Raw genomic sequence first — 20,950 nt, 5'->3', positions numbered from 1 at the left:
TATAAATGGTATGTATTGTATTCATGTATTAGCCAATTTCCCCTTAGGGATTTCCTCATCTTGACATATACACACAAACATACATACATATGAGATTTGATGTGACGGCTGTAACTGGTCCAAATCTCACATCCATATAGCAGGGTGGCCATATATACATGCATACATTAATACATAGATACTGCTTTTGATCACTAGGTCTAGCTATCCACGGTCTCAGGTCGAATCCGACCCGCTCCTGTGCCGACTGTGGCTGGCAGTCCTGCAGGGGCGGTGCACCATTGGCTTTGTGTCACCCAAGGGATGTATGGGAGGGATTCAGTCGGCGGGGATAGCAGTGTTCATTGCTCAAGCAACCCCTGTCGGCCGCCCGAGCGCCTGTAGCTTGCTCTGCACACACGTATGATTGGGTCTCCTCTGCCCCCACTCAGCATGCGTTTGGCTTGTGGCTGCGATGTAAAAAGAAGAATCTGGCTGGCACTGCATGTTTCGTCAGAGAACCACAAGTTGTCATCATTCTCCCGAGCCGTCAGCAGTGGTCAATATGAGCACGCTTGTACATAGTTCGCAAATTGGACATTCCACGTTTGGGTGCAATTGGAGATGCTAGCTGTTTTTTAATTTAATTTAATTTTTTATTTCAGTATTCTGACACGGATGACTTACTTTTTCAGATTAGGGTGTATTTTTTGTAAACATAAATTTGCCATATGCCTCATTAGCTCCATATAAACCTAGATATGAGAGACAAGATCTCTGCATTGACTGTTGATTGAATGTGTTTCATTCACATACAAAGGTGAAAATAAGTCCACATGCCTTTTCACTTTGACAGCTTGAGATATACAGTATGTGCAACATGGACGTTCTTTACCATTCCTTTCACATTCATGTGTTACACACTCCCAGATTAAGTATGCTCATATGACTACAGAGTGGTTTTATGTGCTGGACAAAACTGGTCATCCAGTTTTGACAGAACTTCCCCTCCCTGCTGCTTGCTTGTTTGCGTGTCATTCACCAATGGCTATAACAACCACTTATTCCTTACGCATTCAAATAATTTAGGGAAAGGAATGAATCATTGAGGTGAGAGTGACATGGTATGGTATTCTGTGAAAAGGGAGAGGGAAATAAACTAACAACACTGTGTGAAAGGACAAATATGGCAAGGCAAGGAGGGGGAGTGCAGACGAGTAGGATATGGGCGGTGATTACAGAGAAGTGGAGGGAAAAGCGTGCACTTCAGGCCGGAGTCTCGGGTCGGTTTTCGAGCAATCACAGAGCACGTCAATCAACGGTTGCCCTGGTAGCGTTTGACGTCACCACTCCCTGCCCTGTCTCTGCTCCTGGGGCTGGTGTGATTGGAGGGAAACCCCGTGGATTAGACCGAGACAGACCGCCTGCGAGAATCAGCTGTGTAGCCAGAGCAAGAACACCATTGTCTCACACACTCAGGTAAGCTAAGGATTACAAATAATATCGGCATATATATCAGAGATATTTAGCATGACATCGTTTTTCCTATCGTTGAGTTGGATGTAGGCGAACAATTTGATCTGATGAGATGTGTGTTCCATGTAGCATGCTAGCTTGCTAACAGGCGTTAGGCAGAACAATGAAGCGTTGCGCTGGTTTCGGAGCTTTGTGTAGCCAGATAGTTCAGCTGTACCGACGGCTTTGGTTATCTCTTGTCTCCTGTAGTAATAAAGTCAATTCTTAATGTTTCATTTAGAAATTTAGTCACCTAGCTAGCGTTACTTAGCTGGCCGCTTAACGTTACCTGCTTTCACTCCGTTACGGCTAACGGACGTTACTAACGTTAATTGTCTTGGAAACTAGCTAGCGCTAACTTGATTTATTCTTCAGCCCAGCCCAGCAGCCAGGTGTTAATATTTAGCTCGCTGGGTACGTTAGTTAAAATGTATTATATGTTGTTAATTCGCGGACTGATGATTAGCAATGTTGTTACTAGCCATAAAGCCAGGTTAACTGGTTAACGTTGTCTTGCAAGTTGACTAACTAGCTTGCACTATCTTTTCGGGACAAGATCGGCTCAATCTCTCCATTTTAACAGAATGTAGCTATGTTGGCTAACGCTGTCTAGATTGCTTGCCTCATTCAATCTGTTTTAAAGTAATTTTTCTAGTGCCGAATCACAAGTTCGTTTTAGTAGTAGTTTGTTTAATGTGGACGGTTGCATAATTTGACATTTGATGTTTTACCATAATTTAGTGATGCTGTGAATGAGAAGACCAGGACGAATGAGTTTGCGTCTATACTTTTCAGAATGGGCTGGGTCGGGTCAGCCTCCATATTATTGCTAGCTAGTTTGCGAGTTCGTGCACGGTAGCAGCTAGCTCGCTACATAGACTGGTCGTAAAATGTCGAACAATTTGGCATCCTTAATTGAAATGAGATTGATAGGTGTATGTACATTTTGCATTTGCAATGTGTAGTAGATACGGTTGATGGCTCGCTAGCTAACAACGTAATGACACGTTCTTGGTATACTGTATTTGAACGTTGTGCCGCCTTTGAGAAAGCGGGTCACGAGGGGAATGGCTGGCTAGCAAAGATAGCTTTTTTAACCCGACAGCGATTTGGAGCTGTTTAAATAAATATACTAGCTAACTTAGTTGGCTACAAATTAGTTATTCACTTTTGGCCATGGTTGTTTGTCCAAACATTCTGGCTCTTAATTCAGGGAGTTTCTAGTAACGTTAGAATCTATAGTGATTTCCGGATCTGCCCCGTGCAGTCAACTGATGACATGGCTAAGCCGGGTTGCTTCTTAGCTATTTCGGCTAGCATCTATGTGGACTAGCTTTTAGATTGTGTGGGGAATATGGTAATAGCTACACACTACCATCATGTGTAGCGATTTAAGGAAACTTGGTGCTCCCAATAGGTAAGGGACTGGGTGTGGTGAGGAACGAGAACATATCCGCATTTTTCCTTTCGCAGCACCACCTTAGGCTAACTACTTCGATAATAGCAGTGTTTGGACTGCGAGTGGATACCAGTCAGTTTAACACAGTGAGCTAGCTAATGTTGGCCATTTCTGTTTGAACGTGCAGGTATTGGACAAACGGGTAAACATATGGACGTATCTGTGCAATTTTAGCTAGCTGTTTATTACCCAGCTGTCTTATCTTGCTTGTTATATCTAGCCAGTTGTTCAAACGATAGATACAACTAAATAACGTTACAGCCCAATTTCTTAAATTAGCAAACTTTAGTCTCTAAAACTATCTCATTCATTGGTAACCCGGAAGTTGGCTAACATCGAATTGTAACTCTTAATGTTATATAAATCTTGCATTGCCTTGGTCGGTCATTTAATATTGCTGTGTCTTTGGGGTATCTGGCGTTCAAGTGTGGCTGTTACAGCTGTCGGCTAACAATGTTTCGTCATTCCCTCTGATTTTATGAATTTTCAATTAGCTATGCGTAAGTGCGTTTCCGGCAGGGCATTTTGACATACAATTACCGAATCAAATCGCGCGCTGTCTAACTGTATAAACGTACACCAGGGCGATTCAGGCACGTTTGTCATTACGTGCAGCGGACTCGTGTTTTAGTGGTTTTGTCTTGACAAACGCTGCATGCCATGTACTGGGGTTCAGTAGTTGATGCGCGTACCTTGGGTCTCACGTTTTCGAGAGCGCTGCTGGAAAATTAGGGTCTGACTGAGCATTGCAAACCAGTGCTGTCAGGGAAAGTGACATAAAACCCGTGGGCCATCCTACATGATCCAGACAGTCGAAGTGGATATTGATTTATGGCAGTCGAAGTTACAGGGAGTTCGGCTGGTTTCTGTAGTCCATGTGGCTTGGATAATGTGACCCTGTCTGCAGAATTTTAGCCATAGTAGTAGCAAGGTGGGTGTTACAGCAGTTTTCTGACACAACATCAAAATGGCACAGATTAGAGTAGCTGTTTTGTGAATTTCAGGTCATTAATGATGTACTTTTGCAGATTTGAATTTTCCAAGGTACAAAGTTTGAAAAACGTTTCACAGAAAGTAGCTTGGTTTTTAGCGAGTCACTTAACAATAAATGTTTGACAAGAAACACATAATGTGGGAAGCAGATGTTTAGTCCTGATTTCAAGAAGCTTTGTATGAATGACCTTTTCCACTGTTTAGGCAGATGAACGTTTGTTGGGAAACAAACGGCTGTCATTGTCAATTTGCCAGGGGTGAGGGGGCATTTCAGAATGCTTCACTGTCTTCAGCTGTGAGGAGAAACATCTTGTAGGCTAATGCTGTTCTGCTTGTTAAAAACATGCTTGTAGTTTTTTTGCCCTTGAGTTAATACTACTGAACAGGCCAGTAGAACATTTGGAGTATGGATTTAAATAAACTGGTTTGCATCAGCAAATTGTGCCCAAGTTAAGTCTCCCACCCCTCATTTCCCACTCTCAAAGGAACTGGTAATGATTAATTGTGCCTGCCTTTAGTTTTACTCTGAAGTTAACTGATCTAAGGCCCAGTCCATAATCCTCATTGTAAAACTGTTGCAGACAAAACTGGTAGACAAAACTGAGTCACGTTTCCGACTTGGCTAGGAGATTAAAACAAGAGTCAAACCTGGGGTAAAGGCAAGACTCTTAGATATTTTGTAGTCACAGAAACCACTCCAAGATTGCCTGGTTGAAATGGAAAGTGTTCTTTTATTGAGTATTTGTTTTATTTTTTATGCACTATTTTTAATGCCAGTAGGCATGGATGGCAGAGACATTATAAATTTTAGTGAGCTATTACCCATTTCTGCTTCACACGTCCTGTGAGTGCATGTGCGGATGTCTTGATTGCGGTTTTTCATGTCGTTTATAGATCAAGAGGTAGCAGCAAGGGGAATTTGCACTTGCACAATCGTTTTGTCAGCTTCTGAAGCAGCCATTGAAGTTCTTGTGGGTGTAGACCTTCTGTTTGTGTAACTGCAGAAATGTTGTTTAGACCTTCACAAAGCATAAATTTTCACTTGGCCAGTTGTGATCTCCCCACTTAGCGGTGTTTGCTCTTTTTTTGTGTGTCGTTTGCTTTCAGGGAGTGTCCAGCACTACCGGTTACTGAGTGTTATTTTTCGTCTTGTTTTTACTGCTGCAGACAACCAACTCTCCCTTTCATTAATTTGACTGGTTTTATTTATCCATTTACTTTATGTAAGAACCATTATGAAATGAGTTACTTTTAGCTATCTACTTAAGCAGGGCTTGACATTAATTTTTTGGGCCAATTGTCCATCCAATGGTGGAAATTACTTGTACAAAATTGAAAATGTCCTGTTAAAAAGCACTTTATTGATCCAGTTTTACAATTATTGTGATTTAATTAATACAATACATACAAAATAACTTGGCAGACAATTAGCCTACTGTGTGTGTGAGAGGATCAGAGAACGTTTCCCTGGCACTTGGCCAGTTTGAGGAGGCTGGAGATGCCTCTGTACCGTTGGGTATCTTCTTGTGATTTTTCAGCTCAGCTAACACTCTCCTTCTGTTTCTCCAGTTCAACTCTGTTATTTTACCTTCCAAAAGAATGAGGTCAATGGTCGGATGTACTCTCCAATTTCTTTTGCAACACATTTTCACCTGTGCCTGTTGGAAACACCTGAAACTGACTACATGCACAAATCGCAATTAAGGAATTCCAAGCGTGTTGCTAGTCTATAAGTTAACATTGTGGAGAAGGGTGTATTAATATAATGAAATGTGTATGTATGAAGTTGGATTTTTTTCATTTGGATAGTGTATGATGTGAATTTTTACCGGAGTTGCGTTGTAATGAGTAAGAGGGTTGGGTGATGGGGACGTGACAGCGCTGCGTATGGGCGTCCAGTGTGCTGACCGGTGCTCGCTCTCTCTCTCCTCAGTACTGAGCAGCCATGGACAAGAGCATGCTGGTGCAGAAGGCCAAGCTGGCCGAGCAGGCGGAGCGCTACGACGACATGGCGGCCGCCATGAAGGCCGTGACGGAGGACAGCGCCGAGCTCTCCAACGAGGAGCGCAACCTGCTCTCGGTGGCCTACAAGAACGTGGTGGGCGCCCGGCGCTCCTCCTGGCGGGTGGTGTCCAGCATCGAGCAGAAGACAGAGGGCAACGAGAAGAAGCAGCAGATGGCCAAGGAGTACCGGGAGAAGATCGAGAAGGAGCTGAAGGAGATCTGCAAGGACGTGCTGGTGAGCTAGGCAGAGGTTGAAAAATTTCCGACCGGCATGGTTGCACAGTGGACATACCATTGGCTAACTGGCCAAATGTCCAGTTGTTCTGGTTTTCTGTTCAAAGCAATGAAACATGCTTAATTTGAGATTACGGATAGCTTGATTGCTTTTTAGCCAGTAAGGGGTTAGCTTTGTATTGACCTGAATTTCATTAATGGTTGGCTGGCTGGCTAACTGGTTGACTACATTGTCAAACTTGAATAGTGTATCTATTTTTATTTTATTTTGTTACAATGATGGCACCAGTAAAAATCAGTGTGGACTCCCATTGCATGTAGCTGTAACCCTCTGCACAGAACTCCAAAATGACATTCATCACTCAGCCCAGGGAATATGGGCTCAGGAATAAGACTCCTGCACACCACATTCATGGCAAGTGTAGTCCATTATTTATACACTCAGATTTGCCCAGTGTGGAAATGGTTGAACCCTCTACTGTCAGATAGGGGGAGCATTTGTGACATTACCCCCTCATCCTTAAGGTTTGTTGGAACAATGAATGGAGTTTTTCCTGTTTGAAGCTTGTGTCTTTGATTAAAGCCTGGTTTCCCTGTCTATCTGTAAAATGTAGGTTGGGGATACAAATCAAGCATGTTGAAAATGAGTTAGTTGGTTTATGTCTACGAAACCAAGATAAGTGTGTGTAGTAGCCAGCCAGTTGAGAAAAGTAGCCAGATTGGGGCTTTGGCAGCAGGGAAGACTTTTTTTCCTAAGACGGAATTACTACGTTATTAGCAAACCTTAAGAATATGTCTAAAAGTAGCCATCCAAACGGAGGTCTGTAGTTGGCTGTATAGCGAGAGCTGGTGCTTGGGGAACTCCTCGGTGACTGCAACCAGTGGTGCTTTACCTGCCCTCTCACCCAATCACTGTGACTCTTTGATGGAGTGACCCATGTGCCAGCTGGCAGCTAAATGGCGAATACTTTTAGGTGGAGCAATCACTAAATTTCATGAGGCGGGGGTGGTAGAGACCAGCATGGCTACTGGCTGAACAGTCTGATGAATGTGTTAATCTGCGCAATCAGTTCAGGTCCTTGGACCCTCCCCCACCCACGCCAAACAAAATCATGTCATCAGAACAATTTGTCTCCCTGCTACCAACATCCCTAGGTGGCTGCTTTTCTCACCTGACTGGCTATTCAGAAATCTGGGGAAACCCCTGCTCTTATCAGAGTTCCTCATTTCTCATTCTCTACTGCAAGTGTAGCCTGACTTGAAGAGAGATGTGCATCGCTCTTGGTCCGCCATCGAACCACAAACGTCAAACTCTTCCATCGATATTCTTGCAGCTCTCCAGGCCTGTTGCCGTCGGTGAAGTGCTTTGACACTAATCCAGATGAGTTGGCCTCGTTCGCTGTAATCGCTTGTCGTGAGCTGGGTCCTTCCTTCAGCCAGGCTCATTAGCATGCTCCTGACTCAGGTGTCCCTGTGCAGAGAGGGCTGTCCTTCAGGAGGGAGGATCCCAGGTCAGGGCTGTCCTTCAGGAGGGAGGATCCCAGATCAGGGCTATCCTTCAGGAGGGAGGATCCCAGGTCAGGGCTGTCCTCCAGGAGGGAGGATCCCAGGTCAGGGCTGTCCTCCAGGAGGGAGGATCCCAGGTCAGGGCTGTCCTCCAGGAGGGAAGATCCCAGGTCAGGGCTGTCCTTCAGGAGGGAGGATCCCAGGTCAGGGCTGTCCTCCAGGAGGGAGGATCCCAGGTCAGGGCTGTCCTCCAGGAGGGAGGATCCCAGGTCAGGGCTGTCCTTCAGGAGGGAGGATCCCAGGTCAGGGCTGTCCTTCAGGAGGGAGGATCCCAGGTCAGGGCTGTCCTTCAGGAGGGAGGATCCCAGGTCAGGGCTGCCTCTGCCCCCAGGGGAAGTGCCTGGACGGGCATGCAGGCGTATGGGCGCCAAAAGTGGGGGGACATTGGGCAGAGCACTGCGTGCCACGCAAAGCCCACGGATAGAGCGCTGGCGCTTAGCGGAGGCCCGTGCTCCTGCCGGATAAAGCCGTGGAGGGGCCCACAGTGCCCCTGGCTGTGAGGTAATGTAGAGCCTCTGTGCTAAAAAAGGAAATGCTGCAGTTCTGGCATTCCATTCATGTTTCTGTTGTAATCTTCTCCTCAATGAATTGGTCCAGCGTCTGACCCCGCCCACTGCCAGTAACTGCCAGAGGAAGCAGGGGGGGGAGGTGCTACATTTCTCCCACCCTGGGCAGCTCTCGAGCCGTACCGCACTGTGATTCGCCGAAGCCTCGCCCAGGTTAACCAAAAAGGGGGTTCTTAAGAGCTCATCCCGAGCCACAGCAGCGTTTTCAGCCGCAGAGCAACCAGACTCCAGGCCGAGCGCTTTTAATTATCTCTGAGGGGCCGGCTCAGACCGGCAGGGCGGGCGTAATTCTCGGAGCCGAGCGTGAAACGCCTCGGGCCTAGCGCGTGTGGAGGCCGGCTGCGCGTGTGTGCGCCGCAGGGCCGCCCGGAGGACCCTGCTGTCCTGTCCAGCAGAGCTCAGAGCATTGAGTGGGCCTGGCGTGTCAGCCAAGAGCAGCCCTTCAGAGAGGAGGCCACCCCCTCCATCACACCAGCGTCTTGGAGCAAGATTGTGGAGTCACCGTTATTATGGTTTGCAGAGTGTCATTACTGTTAAGCTATTTTTCCTACTTCCATAAATGACTGGCCCTGTCATCTTGCATGATCCCAGGGGAGTACCGGGAGAGTAGAAGAAGGCGGGGCCAACGGTAGATCTCTTTGCGCTGCCGTCACGCGGGCATGTGCTACAGCTTTGCAGGGACATCCCAGAGCTCTTGCCATTTTTTTCTTGGTGTCTACACTTTTCCCCACAGCTAAAACCTGTGCAGGTTATTTAATATGTTTTAATATATTCATAACAGCCAGAATTACAGGAAATACCAGAATTTAATGTGCTCTGGGTGTTGGATATAGAAAGCCTTATTCAAACCTGTGTCGTGGATAATGATAGCTACAATTGTCTTTTTTTTCTCTCTCCTCCCCCTTCCTGCTCTCCCCATATTTTTGATCCATATCAGAATTGGCAGTACTTATTCAGGATGGTACAGGGATTTCTGTGGCTGGAGAATTGCAAATCTCTCCTGAGAAGGGGTGTACCCAGCAGGAGGTGCAGTTAAAATGAAGCCTTGCTGGGTTAATCGGATAGATGTTGCATGGCAACCGCAGGGGGCAAAACCTGGTGCACCATAATAAAGTGCAGCCTTTCAAAAACCGAAAAGGCAAGGGAAAATGAGTTCTTTCTCCCTGAAAAATGTGTACAGAACCCCTGTTAGCTGATCTTTCAGGTGTCTGCCTGTGTTCACTGCTGTGTGCACTTTCGCTAAGTTGGTGGTTCACATCAGAAATGGTTGGTTGATGAGGGGAATCAGGAATGACCAGCATGAATTTCTGAGGCTGTGACCAATGCCAGCGTTTTATTTTTTTTCCCCTTGATTAAAAGGCTATATTGTTAAAGGATAGAACAAAAAACTCGGAACATAATAAAATGGATAAATTAGGAGTATCAGCTTGGCTAGTTTTCCAGACCTCAAATTCTGTCATTTTAAGGGTAAGGCTACTAACTATGGCAGTAGGTTTTCAGGTTATGTGGGCTTTATTTCTGTGTTGTTACCCTTGCTGTTACATTATTGTTCTAAAATTGTTGATTTTAACGTTTAAGTTCAAGGTCAAACTTTGAATATGGCCAGCAGCGCGAAAATATCTGCTACACCCTCAATAAATAGCAGTAGTCCCAGTGTAGGATGGTATTATAAGAGTCTGAAATGTCATTATTTCAGGAATGTTCTGAAAGCTGTTATACTATTGATCGTTAATTTGGGGCTTTTTGGTTAAAGGTCTTGATTTATCAAGTTTCCAGAGGAAATTGACCCACGGGGAGTTATTTTTAAAAGGCCATTAAGGCCAAAGTGCCAGGCATCCGCAGACTGTAGTATAATTTGAGCTGTGTTATGCAAGAAACAAAACCAAGTTTGGAACAAAGCCATAGAGATTTTTTCATGTGGTTGAATTGCAGATTCTCAGCTTTTTATAAGTGTAAAAAGTGCGGTAATGGTGAAACCAAAATGTATAAAAATACCCTTGAGATGATAAAGTAAGAATCTGCACTTTAACCGCTTGTGAATTGTTTGATTACAAATCTAAAATTGTGGAGTACAGAGTCTAATCAAGAAAAAATGTATGACCCAAACATTATGGAGGTCTCTGTCACAACAGGCGTGGTTGACAGACTAAGGTTATTTATCTCAAAATTTGGTGACTTGATTGTTTTCTGAACAATGGGAGGGTATAAGCTAGGCACGCTAGCTATTCCACTGTGTGCGTCGAGCAGCAAGGTTGTTGGCAAACGCTTGAACGCCAAGAATGCTTGATGCTTTCATTGGTGAACTGGTCACAATGAATGCATTCCTGCACAAGTTTAATATTTCCTGTGTTACTCAAAATAAATGGCGAGCAAAATTCACTGGATGTTTAAGTCGGGTTTCTCAACTAGCTTCTCTGCTGCGGATTTCAGATGTCTGAGATAAAGCTCCCCGGACTCATGGTCACACAGGCGTTGAGCAGCGCAGGGGAGAGCCATTTCAACACCGCAGGGCTTGCTTGCACAAAGTGTGTGTTCAGTGTGCCTGAAAGACCTGTCTTCTGAGTCCTGCTGAAAAAAAGCAGTGCGTTTGTGTGAATATGTAACTACGTGGACATCCGAGCCTGTCATTTACGTGCATCAGTCCGACTTCTCAGACAGACCAGCGTCTGACTGGAAACAAAAAAACGCAGCCACACTCGAGCTTTGAACGTGTGCCGTTGGTTGACAGGAAACGACAAAAGGAAGACGTCGAAACCGCTGTTGGGGGGAGTAAGTGCATGGGCCGTGGTGGGGCGGCTGTAGCCGGACCCCCCCCCCCCCGGGGCCCGGTCTGGCTGCGCGCGGGCTCGGTTTTTGCTGGAGCACAGCGAGCGGCGGCGGCGGCGGTGGAGGTGCATTATCCAGCGGGCTGAGTCATAGGGTCATAATCCCATAATGACAGCAGATGAGCCACCGTTCTGGGCTGCTGACCCGCCGTCCCCGGAGAGGAGAGACGAGAGGGGGAGGTCACGCCCGCTCCCCAAGGCGCTGCTGTGTGGGGCCCTTCTCTCTCGACTCGACCCAGAGGGGGAGGGGCTACCTCTGTCGGCGCTTTGTGTTCCAACCCCCACCCTTCCGATTGCACAAACCGAGAGTCCCAGCTCCGCCCCCTATGCATGCCCTCTCAGCTGTGCCCCACGCAGCAGCTGCTGGCTGGCCTGTCCTCTGGATTAGTACAGTCTGAGCTGGAATTTACATTTTGTGGGAGGGAGCCGTCTCTTCCCCCCCCCCCACATTAAACAAATGAGGTGGGATTTTACAAAACTACTTTTGGTTTTATGTATTTATTTATTTTTGAGATATTTTTGTCTGTTGGGCAGATGCCATCCCCTAATACACACGGTGCTTGATTTTTCTGCTTTACGCTGAACTAATATGCAGGATTGCCAGAAAAGTGCAGTTCTCACAATCCACTCTGTAAATATAGCCCTGACCTTAGAACAGTGCTCTTGTACCTGTACTGTACATTCAGTAGCTACATTCTACATGCCGTTTTTGTGACTGGGGTTATGTGTGTTCATCTAGTCCAACTATAAGAAAATGTTTTTTTTTAAATGCATAAATCATGCAATTTTTTAAACAATTTTTATTTTGATCTACTAAGTGTTCAGTCATGTCAGCATGCCAGAGTTAGCTATCGAGCTCATTTTCGCCCGTAGTCCCTGGACAGGCAAACACAGATGTTACATCATCAGACTGACGTGTTACATAAGTATGTAAAGTAATTAAAATAAATGTTCACACTAATGACAGCTGTATGCAAGTAGGGCGAATGTAATGCAGTGCCGCAGGTCTTTCGAGACTATTTCAGGTTGCAGGATAGTTTTGTGCCGAGTTCTTGCTTAAAAGTGGAATGCTTGTTACGGTCTTATTTCACTTGGCGTTCAAGGGTTGGCTCTGACCGAGAACACGGTTGGACCGAATTTGCTCCTCCCGAACGCCGCGGCGTAGTCCCGTCTGGTAGCTGCCCTTATTGGCCTGCCGTCATCTCCCTCCCGCGGCGTGGACCGTAGAGCTGAGACAGGGGCCGAACCCTCGGCCGAAACATGGCACGCTTGTCAGAGGGAAATAAAGGCATTAACATTTGATGCAGTTGCTTGGAGTGCAGACCCAAGGGTAGAGCGCTGCTGTGCCAGCTCACTCAGCGGTAAGGCCGACCTGTAATTCCCAGACGCGCAGGGAGGTGGTGATGCTCCGAGACGTTTTCTGGGCGTCGCCGTTTCCACGTTCGCTTTGTCGAAACGGCGTACCTGCTTCTCGGAATGCCGTGGGGAAACGCTGTCAGTTGCGTGGGTCCCTGGAGCGTGTTGAGTGAAAAATGGGAAGGCCTGTGAATGAGTCACTTTCGCCCCGAGCGCAGCCTTCGAACGCAGTTCTGCCCCGAGGGTCAGCGCGCAGCCGAACGCCAGCCGCAGAGTGCGGCTGCGCTAACTGTGCTAACGCGGCGTGCCGGGGGACATGGGTCACAGGGTGCAGCGATGTCGCAGCAGTGAAGCGCGTCCAGGAAGTATCTTTATTTTTACTGTTCTTGCTATTTTTACACCGCTCATAGCGCAACCACTTTCTTTTGAAATTGAGGCATGTTTCCGTGCTGAGCTGTCACACAGATCCGGTTGGGTGCGGCCGTGAGAACCCGCGCGTGTCGGGATCGGTTCCTACAGCGTCGCGTGTCAGTTGATGAGCGCAGACATAGAGCTAGGCTACAGTTATACACATTACATTACATTACAGGCATTTAGCAGACGCTCTTATCCAGAGCGATTTACATTGTATCCATTTATACAGCTGGATATATACTGAAGCAATTCCGGTTAAGTACCTTGCTCAGGGGTACAACGGCAGTGTTCTACCCGGTGATCAAACCTGCGACCTTTCGGTTACAAGCCCAGTTCCTTAGCCACTGTGCTACACTCCGTCCACGGAGGATGTCTACTAAATACACGGCAGGGTGTCTACTAAAAGATGGCTGCCCTGGGGTTTCTGTGGCTACAGGGTGACTCGTTTGAGAAATGGTGGCACCCTGTAAGGCGGGCATTTGTCTTAACGGACCCAACAGCACCGCTTGGCGGGTTAGCGTTTCCCTATCCTTGTTCACAGGGTGGCCTGCCTACCGGCTTCGCAGTCGTCAGGTCAGATCAGGGCTTCGGTTCGGTTTCTGCGGGCTTCCAGACCCGGAGGCGCGGGGTCCTCTGGGCGAACTGCATCAGTCCGGAGTTCGGTTGGGGCCTGTGCTGGGGGGTACCCAACGCACGTGGGCTTGTGCTCGCGCTTGCGCTAACTTTCACACCATAAATAGAAGATGTCTGTAATTCAGCCTCTGCAAGGAGGAAATGCTCTGAAAAGTATTGTGCAAAAGTGCAAAATTCCTGGCATCCCCTCCCCCCCCATCCCAAAAGCATCTGCTTGCCCGTAACACTTGAGCTCTTGTGTGTGTGACTGTGTAAGAGATGTTCAATGGGGGCCGCGCTGTTTTAACAAGCCACTGAATCCAGAATGAGCATTTTCACCCCCGGAATTTGACTTGTGTAAATGCGTACAAACTTTGTGGATCTGCAGTACACGTACCTTTGCAGCACTGTGCTCGAGAAAAACTAAGAGAGTTGCTAAAAGTCTGTTGGTTTTACCATTGTTTTATAAGTCCACGTCTTCATCACAGCACCCATTACGGTCCATCTCATGCTGTAAACATTACCGTTCACTCTACATGAGGTTATGATTAAAGAATGCGTACCTAACTCTGCAGTTATAGTTGGGTCCCATTGCCAAAGAGGGAAGACTGTTGCCGTAGTACTGTCATCAGTGCCGTAAAATCCACAGATTCTGTCAAGTCCATGTGGTCACACAGGTTTCTTGCATTGGTTTGTGCCTTTGAATTGAACATGCTTACTGGTTATTTGTTGCTGTTGTGTTTTCTTTATATTGGGTTGCAAAAAAAAAAAAAACATAAAATAACTGGACTTAGTTGTAATAACCATGTGGTGGATGTTTTTGCGTGTGTGTAAAGTGTTACATTCTACTTGTTTTCTAATATTTTGTCTCCTGTCTTTTTTCTTCTCCTTTCCCCTCAGAGTCTTCTGGACAAGTACCTTATCCCAAGAGCCACCCCACCTGAAAGCAAGGTGTTCTACTTGAAAATGAAAGGGGATTACTACCGCTACTTAGCCGAGGTGGCAGTGGGGGATGAGAAGACCGGTAAGCCCACCCCCCACCGTGCTCTGAGGGAATGAGGAGGGGTGGGGGATGCTGGACGGGGAGTCATAATCCGGCTCTGCAGTGCTTTTGTGGGCGGATCCGGATAACGGGGCAGATCGGGTGCAGCACGGAGGGTCTTGGGCCCCAGTGGTTGGGCAGTGGTAGTTGTTGGAATGGGCGTGCGCTGGGCGTGGCTGCGTGTGATGTGCCTGTAACGCCTGTAGTGGGGAGGAGAGGCCCTGCCCCGCTGCAGGGGCGTGTTCCCAGGGCCCCGTTCCACCGGCCGAGCAGGTCCAGGCACGCCCGCCCACGCAAGCAGGCGAACGGGACCCCAGTCGCCCCCTGCTGGTTGGGAATTTCACCAAAATGGTTCTTTCTTTTTTTTTTTTACGGAAACCGCTAGTTCCACCAGAGGCACACAACACTAACGCTGTGGCTTTACCCATGTTCCAGAGGTCAGGCATCCACTCCCTCTGACCTGGGCCTGTCTGAGTGTGTATTCGTTCTGCTCGCTTACCTTCAGCACAAGGTCCAATCAGATGTGGCATTACGTAGTCGCATCATTAAAGGCAGTGTTGCTCACAAGCTCTGGCTTCTCTCGAAAGCACTATTTAGGTTTTTTGGGGTTCCCTTTGGAGGGTAGCACTCTTCAGAGGTATTTTTTTCATCCATGTTATAGATATCAAAACATTTTATGCAGTGAAGAAATAATAAAATAATGACTAGACATCTCTTGGATTGTTCAGATCTTCAGTGGGCGGTGGTGTTTCTCCTTTTGCTGTGTAGGTAATGATGCAGTCCTCAACTTCAGAACAGTCACTAAATGAATGAATATGAATGCAAAATGAATACGACGCGTGGCCGGTTTCAGGAATCGATTTTGTGTTGCCTAGTGACCGAGTTACGTGAAGGATCCCATTAGAGGGATCTTATTTTGTTGAGTCTGTAAGAATATCTGTAGTTGGATTTGTTCTATGAGAGCCATTTGGAACCTGAACTCCTGGTAGATCATGATTACCGCCATGTCTGTGGAGTTTCCAGCGGCCTGCTTAGCACTGTTCCTAACATCATCTCCCCGCTGTGCTGATGTCCATGATGTAGCTGGGCTTGTTGTCCCATATATGTATCAGTGGCGAGGTTGCATTTGTAGCTCTCTGACAGCAGCTGATTAATCTTGTAAGCTTTTGACCAATCACCTGCTATCGGTTAGCAGCGTTCTTTCATAGGTGAACTTGTGAAGGCAAGCGCGAGCAGGACAGGCCCATTTTAGCAACCAGACGTTTGGTTTACCGCCATTGTCCACTTCCATTTTTTTTTTTACACATGGTCCAGATGTGTAGAGATTGTTTATGGCGCATCAGGGCCGATAGGAGGACGCCCAGTTTCCGCCGTTACGTCCTGGAGCGCGTGGGCTGTCTGTCGGGGTGCGGGCGTCGTGGTTCCACATTGCCGTGGCTGACGTCCTCCGCAGGCTGAGCTAAAGCTGGGCGTCAGATCGCAATCTTGCCTGTGCCTGCTCGAGTCTCCAGTCTGGTGGAGTCCCCCTGCGACTGCTGTTCTGGGGCTAGAAGATCCTTCAGACTCGGTTTGCCTTTCTTTGAGAATCCAGTTGCACTGGCAGTGTAATGATTACAGGCGTTGCGTCACTGAAGCATGTCGCTTTCTGCTGCCCTTTCAGACGCCTGACTCTAGGTCCTGCGTTGCATAACGCGTGCGTGTCGCTTTAAATGCGCCTCCTCCGTTGTGAAATACTGTATTGCGTAAAGTGAAGGGCACTGTACTTCCTCTCGACCCACAGTCGCCCCATTCATAACTTGAAGCGAAAAAGGAAGAACCGCCATTGGCTGTTGCAGTCACACCCATCAACGTATGGGCGCAGAAAGAAAATATTGGGTCAGTTCCAGTATCTGAATCCCCCATGAACAGGGAGATGTTTGGTCTAATGTGAGTCCAGTTGAAGCTGACTGGGATGTACATAGTCTCTTTTGTCAATGAAAGTGAAGGGGAAAGTTGTACATCATGGCCCAGACTATGCCCCTCCAAACAAAACCTTGTATTCTGTTGGTTTTGTAGCTGCTCATTTTTCCCAATTGAGCTGTTTGCTGTGCTTGTTAAGAGGCCATTATTCTTGTTTCCAGGGGTACTGAGACTTGCAAAGAGCAAGTCATAATGAAACTTCCCCACAGGTTTAAACTGGGCTACACTGAGAAGTAGCCTACGCCAGGAAATGTCTTGGCCTTCTCTCCAGTCATGGAGTTTACCGGTAGTTTCCCTTCTCAGTATGGCCGTCACACGCTTGGGTCTTTTACGTCACCGTTAGCATTCGCACAAACATCGTACTGCCGCCTTGTTTTAACGTTTACCGGCCGGTTATCTGGGTAATTTTACGTGAGTTGTCCCTCTGACGGCACATGACGAGACAGGCTTGCGGTTAGCTCTCCAGCGTTAGTCACTTTCCTTCAGCAGCGGGGCGAGGGACAATGGCTTCATGGAGAGAGAGAGAGACACTGAGGCAGCGGGAAACAGAGAGAGAGTTCCCTTTGTGCAGAACAGTCGGGCCATTGTGCCGCTTCGCTGTAGGAAACGGAGGAGACGGCCGCTCACCTCATCACACCAGACCATGAAGGAGTGACTCCACGCTCTCGCGCTCCAAAAAAATGAGCCCTCCCATGTTAAGTACCCGGTCCTGTGTATGCTTCCTGTTCGTTCGTTTGTATCTGTTCCTCCGCGTTCTCTATGAGGCTGCCAGCGTCTGTCTCGTTGGGAATTGCAGGAATGCAGCCTTTTCGTTATTTTTCATTTTTCGCTCGTTTTGAATAGACCCCTGGAAGGGCCCGATAGAGGCGATTCCTACAGTCCACGAGCGCTGCTGTTCGCCATGCTGAACGTGCAAGCCTCCCGGCTCCTGTGTGTCTCAGTTCACAGAAGGCTGCACTACGTGGCTAAATTTTGTAGCGCCTTAAATCCTCGGAGCACATGGTTGTGATTTGCGTGTGGCCAGACGTTGGTGCTAAAGCAGCCTCAGCAGAGGGTTTGGGGTGCTGGGCCCCGCTCCCCGTTTCTCAATGATAATAATAATGCGGGCGGGGACACTGCGTACTGTCAGCGCGTTGAGCATCTCCTTCCCCCCCGCCTCTCCCCTCTCCTCCTCAGCCACCATCACCACCTCGCAGGAGGCCTACAAAGACGCCTTCGAGATCAGCAAGAGCGACATGCAGCCCACGCACCCCATCCGCCTCGGCCTGGCCCTCAACTACTCCGTCTTCTACTACGAGATCCTCAACTCGCCCGAGCAGGCCTGCCAGCTCGCCAAAACGGTACGCGTCCGGCAAGAGGGGGGGCCAGAGCGCCCGTCAGAACGCCCCGGCTGTGACCCGTGAGCTAGCTGTACGCGTTCCTCACCTTTTCTCTCTCCTGTCTCCACCCCCGCCCCAATCATTCAGGCCTTCGATGACGCGATCGCAGAACTCGATACACTGAACGAAGACTCCTACAAAGACAGCACGTTGATCATGCAGCTACTGAGAGACAATTTGACAGTGAGTATATGCAGTACGGCGCGGGCTGCTCGGAATGGCCTTGCGCAGTTTTGCTTCTGCTCTCCAGGAAGAACAGACTTAAGGGGGAGATGTTTTCCATTGCCGCAGTTATTTATAGTCAGGATTTGACATATGTGGGGATTTCCAGGCCCCAACCCCCCCCCTCCCCCAATCTGAGCAATAGAGAGGTGATGTCATCCCCCCCTCCCCTTCTCTGCCTGCAGCTGTGGACCTCAGACAACCAGGGTGACGGCGAGGACACTGAAGAGGGTCGAGAAAACTGAGGCCTCGTCTCCAATCAGCCTGTCATCAAAGCTCACCAACACTGAGACCACCTCATTATTCCTGCCTCATTCTCTCTCTCTCTCTCTCTCTCTCTCTGTCTCTCTCTGTCTCTCTCTCTCTCCCCCCCTCTTTCTTTTTCTCTCCCTCTTTCTCTCTGTCTCTGTCCCTCTTAATTCTCTCACCACCATGTCACCTCTTCCTTTCCTAGTTATTTTTAGTTTCTTTTGGGGGAGCGGTGGGGGTGGGGGATGATGGTACATGGGTTAGGGTGTGTCAGTTTGTCATTTTCATGTGAGGACCAATGGGGGCCTTGCAACAACACAAAAAAAAAATGTGGAGAGTTGGGGGCAAGGGGAGGGCAGGTTCTCCACACATGCAGAAGTGGCAAGTGTAGTTTAGTTTTTTTTTTAAATATATATATATATATATATACATAATATATATATGTATATGTATGCGTGTGTATATATACATATACACTATGTATGTTCAGCATATGTAAGTCATCTTGAAGTGTTTGGCATTCTTCTTGACGTCTGTAGTTCACGGCGCAGCCAACATGGACCCGTCCCGGGTTCACTGCTGCAGGTTTAAATCTGCGGCTAGCAGACTGGCTGCACCGGGCATCTAAACCAAACGGCAAACGGCAGATATGGGCAAGAAAGGTAACATTCCATTTGCTGTCTGCTCAACGCAATCTCTCACCTTGGGGTACCCACAAGTCATTTTTATTTTCCTGTGCAGCAGAATTACGAGGTATAGAAACCCTAAGAACAAAGCAACCATTCAAAAAGGCTTGAGACTGTAACTATAATCTTGTATATTGATCAGAGCAGTGGGAGTTTTCCCACGTGCTTATCTAGTAATTGCTATTTCCAACTAAGGGTTTGTTATTTTATTTTCTTTTGATACTTGCCTAAAATGCATGTGGCTAAGTAGTAGTTAATGGGGACGTTACGGAAGACTGCTGTGATGCTGGCTAGCTTTGTTTCATGTCTTTGAGATTTTCATACAGGACACCCAAGCATAACTGTTATTTGGAGGGAAAATGTAATTTCATGTAAGTGGAAATAAAAATAATAATAATTTAATGTATGCTGTCTTTTTTGGTGCATTTTATCAGTCCAGAACACACAATTTGCAAGTCACTTTATCGATTTTAGGCACAGCTCTGTTGAGGATTTTCTGAACTTGCTTCCTCCTCTGAAAATTTCAGTTTGAGCAAAGCAGAACTGAATCTTGTGCGACTTCCTGCCGTTGGCTTGCAGCGTTTTTGGCGACCTCGGTGCGTAAATGCAGACCTTGGGGAGCCAGGGCAGGAAGCTGGAGTTAGCCTTCATTTTGGTACCATTTTTGGTCTATATACAATCGACCATCATGCAACATGCCTCTTGCTAAAATTTGTTTTTTTCCCCCCCTAGTCTTCTTACGAGACCTAGTTTTGATCGCATTTAAAATAAGATGGTAGAAGTTATTCTTTGCCAAATAACCATCCTAAATTAAGAAGATAGCTAACATTAGCCTCGTGACTTACCCAGCTAGTTACCAAACTTGCTTTTTATAGAAAGCCTCTCCAGTCTAGTCTATTCAAATAATTTACACTCCTGTAAACTGCAGTAAACCTTGGCATTTAGTTAATTACTGATCTCATACCTAGGTATTCATTTACTGCCAAATCCCTTCTCTTCAGCAGCTCTGATCATTTGCCTCCTGATTTTCCAGCTGAGTTGTCTGGTCCAAATCCACTGGTACTGAAGCGTTGTCCTTGCTTGTTCTGCTCCTCACATCAGCCTCGTATCTGCCTTGTTCATTTTAATGGGTCATGCTCTCATTTGCTTGAATGCTCGAGCGATGGGACAAGTTTGATGGTCAGAGTGTAGCACAGCGGGTAAGGAACTGGGCTTGTAACCGAAAGGTCGCAGGTTCGATTCCCGGGTAAGGACACTGCCGTTGTGCCCTTGAGCAAGGTACTTAACCGGAATTGCTTCAGTATATATCCAGCTGTATAAATGGATACAATGTAAAATGCTATGTAAAAGTTGTGTAAGTCGCTCTGGATAAGAGCGTCTGCTAAATGCCTGTAATGTAATGATGGCTCATATTTTTATTTCCTGCAGTTTTGCAATGGAATGGCTTGACTGTGCTTAGGCTCATTTACATGCCAGGGCCAGAGCCTAAAAAACCTTTCAAATCCGCTCCAATCATTCATACAGTCCACTTAAATTGGCGTTATTGATTAATAATAGGTGTGTATACAGTATGCAAGGGAAAAGCAGCTGTGTACAATATGGAAGGCAAAAGAGGTGGACGTGCAACGGGGTCGGAACTAGTGGGGCCCCAAACTTCACCGATAACTTGCCCTGCATGAAAAAAATACGTTCACGCGCCAACTGTTCCATACGAGTCACTTGTTACGCATTGGAAAACACATTGGAGGTCTATGAGTGCTGTCCGCTTTATATATCATTCAATAAGCAAACCTCTCGATCATGGTTAATACGCTTTTGTTGTACTACAGTCTGTGATCATGTAAAACCTATATGCCCGTTCTACAGAAAACATTGTTTAAATTGTTCAAT

The 20,950-nt window shown here is 47.2% G+C and overlaps 1 protein-coding gene across 1 annotated transcript; it reads left to right on the top strand.

The window, feature by feature from the left end:
- Positions 1-1,300: 1,300 nt before the first annotated feature.
- On the top strand, positions 1,301-19,462 carry LOC118208887 (14-3-3 protein beta/alpha-like). Its single transcript, XM_035383854.1, has 6 exons — positions 1,301-1,458; positions 5,880-6,185; positions 14,424-14,547; positions 17,701-17,864; positions 17,991-18,086; positions 18,311-19,462. Exons 2-6 carry the CDS (start codon positions 5,892-5,894, stop codon positions 18,368-18,370), a joined length of 738 nt encoding a protein of 245 aa, XP_035239745.1. The 5' UTR covers positions 1,301-1,458; positions 5,880-5,891; the 3' UTR covers positions 18,371-19,462.
- The last annotated feature ends 1,488 nt before the right edge of the window (positions 19,463-20,950 follow it).

Source organism: Anguilla anguilla, chromosome 1 (genome assembly GCF_013347855.1).
Source record: "Anguilla anguilla isolate fAngAng1 chromosome 1, fAngAng1.pri, whole genome shotgun sequence".
NCBI lineage: Eukaryota > Metazoa > Chordata > Actinopteri > Anguilliformes > Anguillidae > Anguilla > Anguilla anguilla.
The sequence above is the reverse complement of the archived record's forward strand: the minus strand, read 5'-3'. Positions and strand labels throughout refer to the sequence as shown.

Excerpts from the sequence above, each read along its gene's own strand:
- LOC118208887 (XM_035383854.1), top strand. The coding sequence starts at position 5,892 with ATGGACAAGAGCATGCTGGTGCAGAAGGCCAAGCTGGCCGAGCAGGCG. Across the intron at positions 14,548-17,700 it reads AGTGGGGGATGAGAAGACCG|CCACCATCACCACCTCGCAG; the intron begins GTAAGCCCACCC and ends TCTCCTCCTCAG. Across the intron at positions 17,865-17,990 it reads CCTGCCAGCTCGCCAAAACG|GCCTTCGATGACGCGATCGC; the intron begins GTACGCGTCCGG and ends CCAATCATTCAG.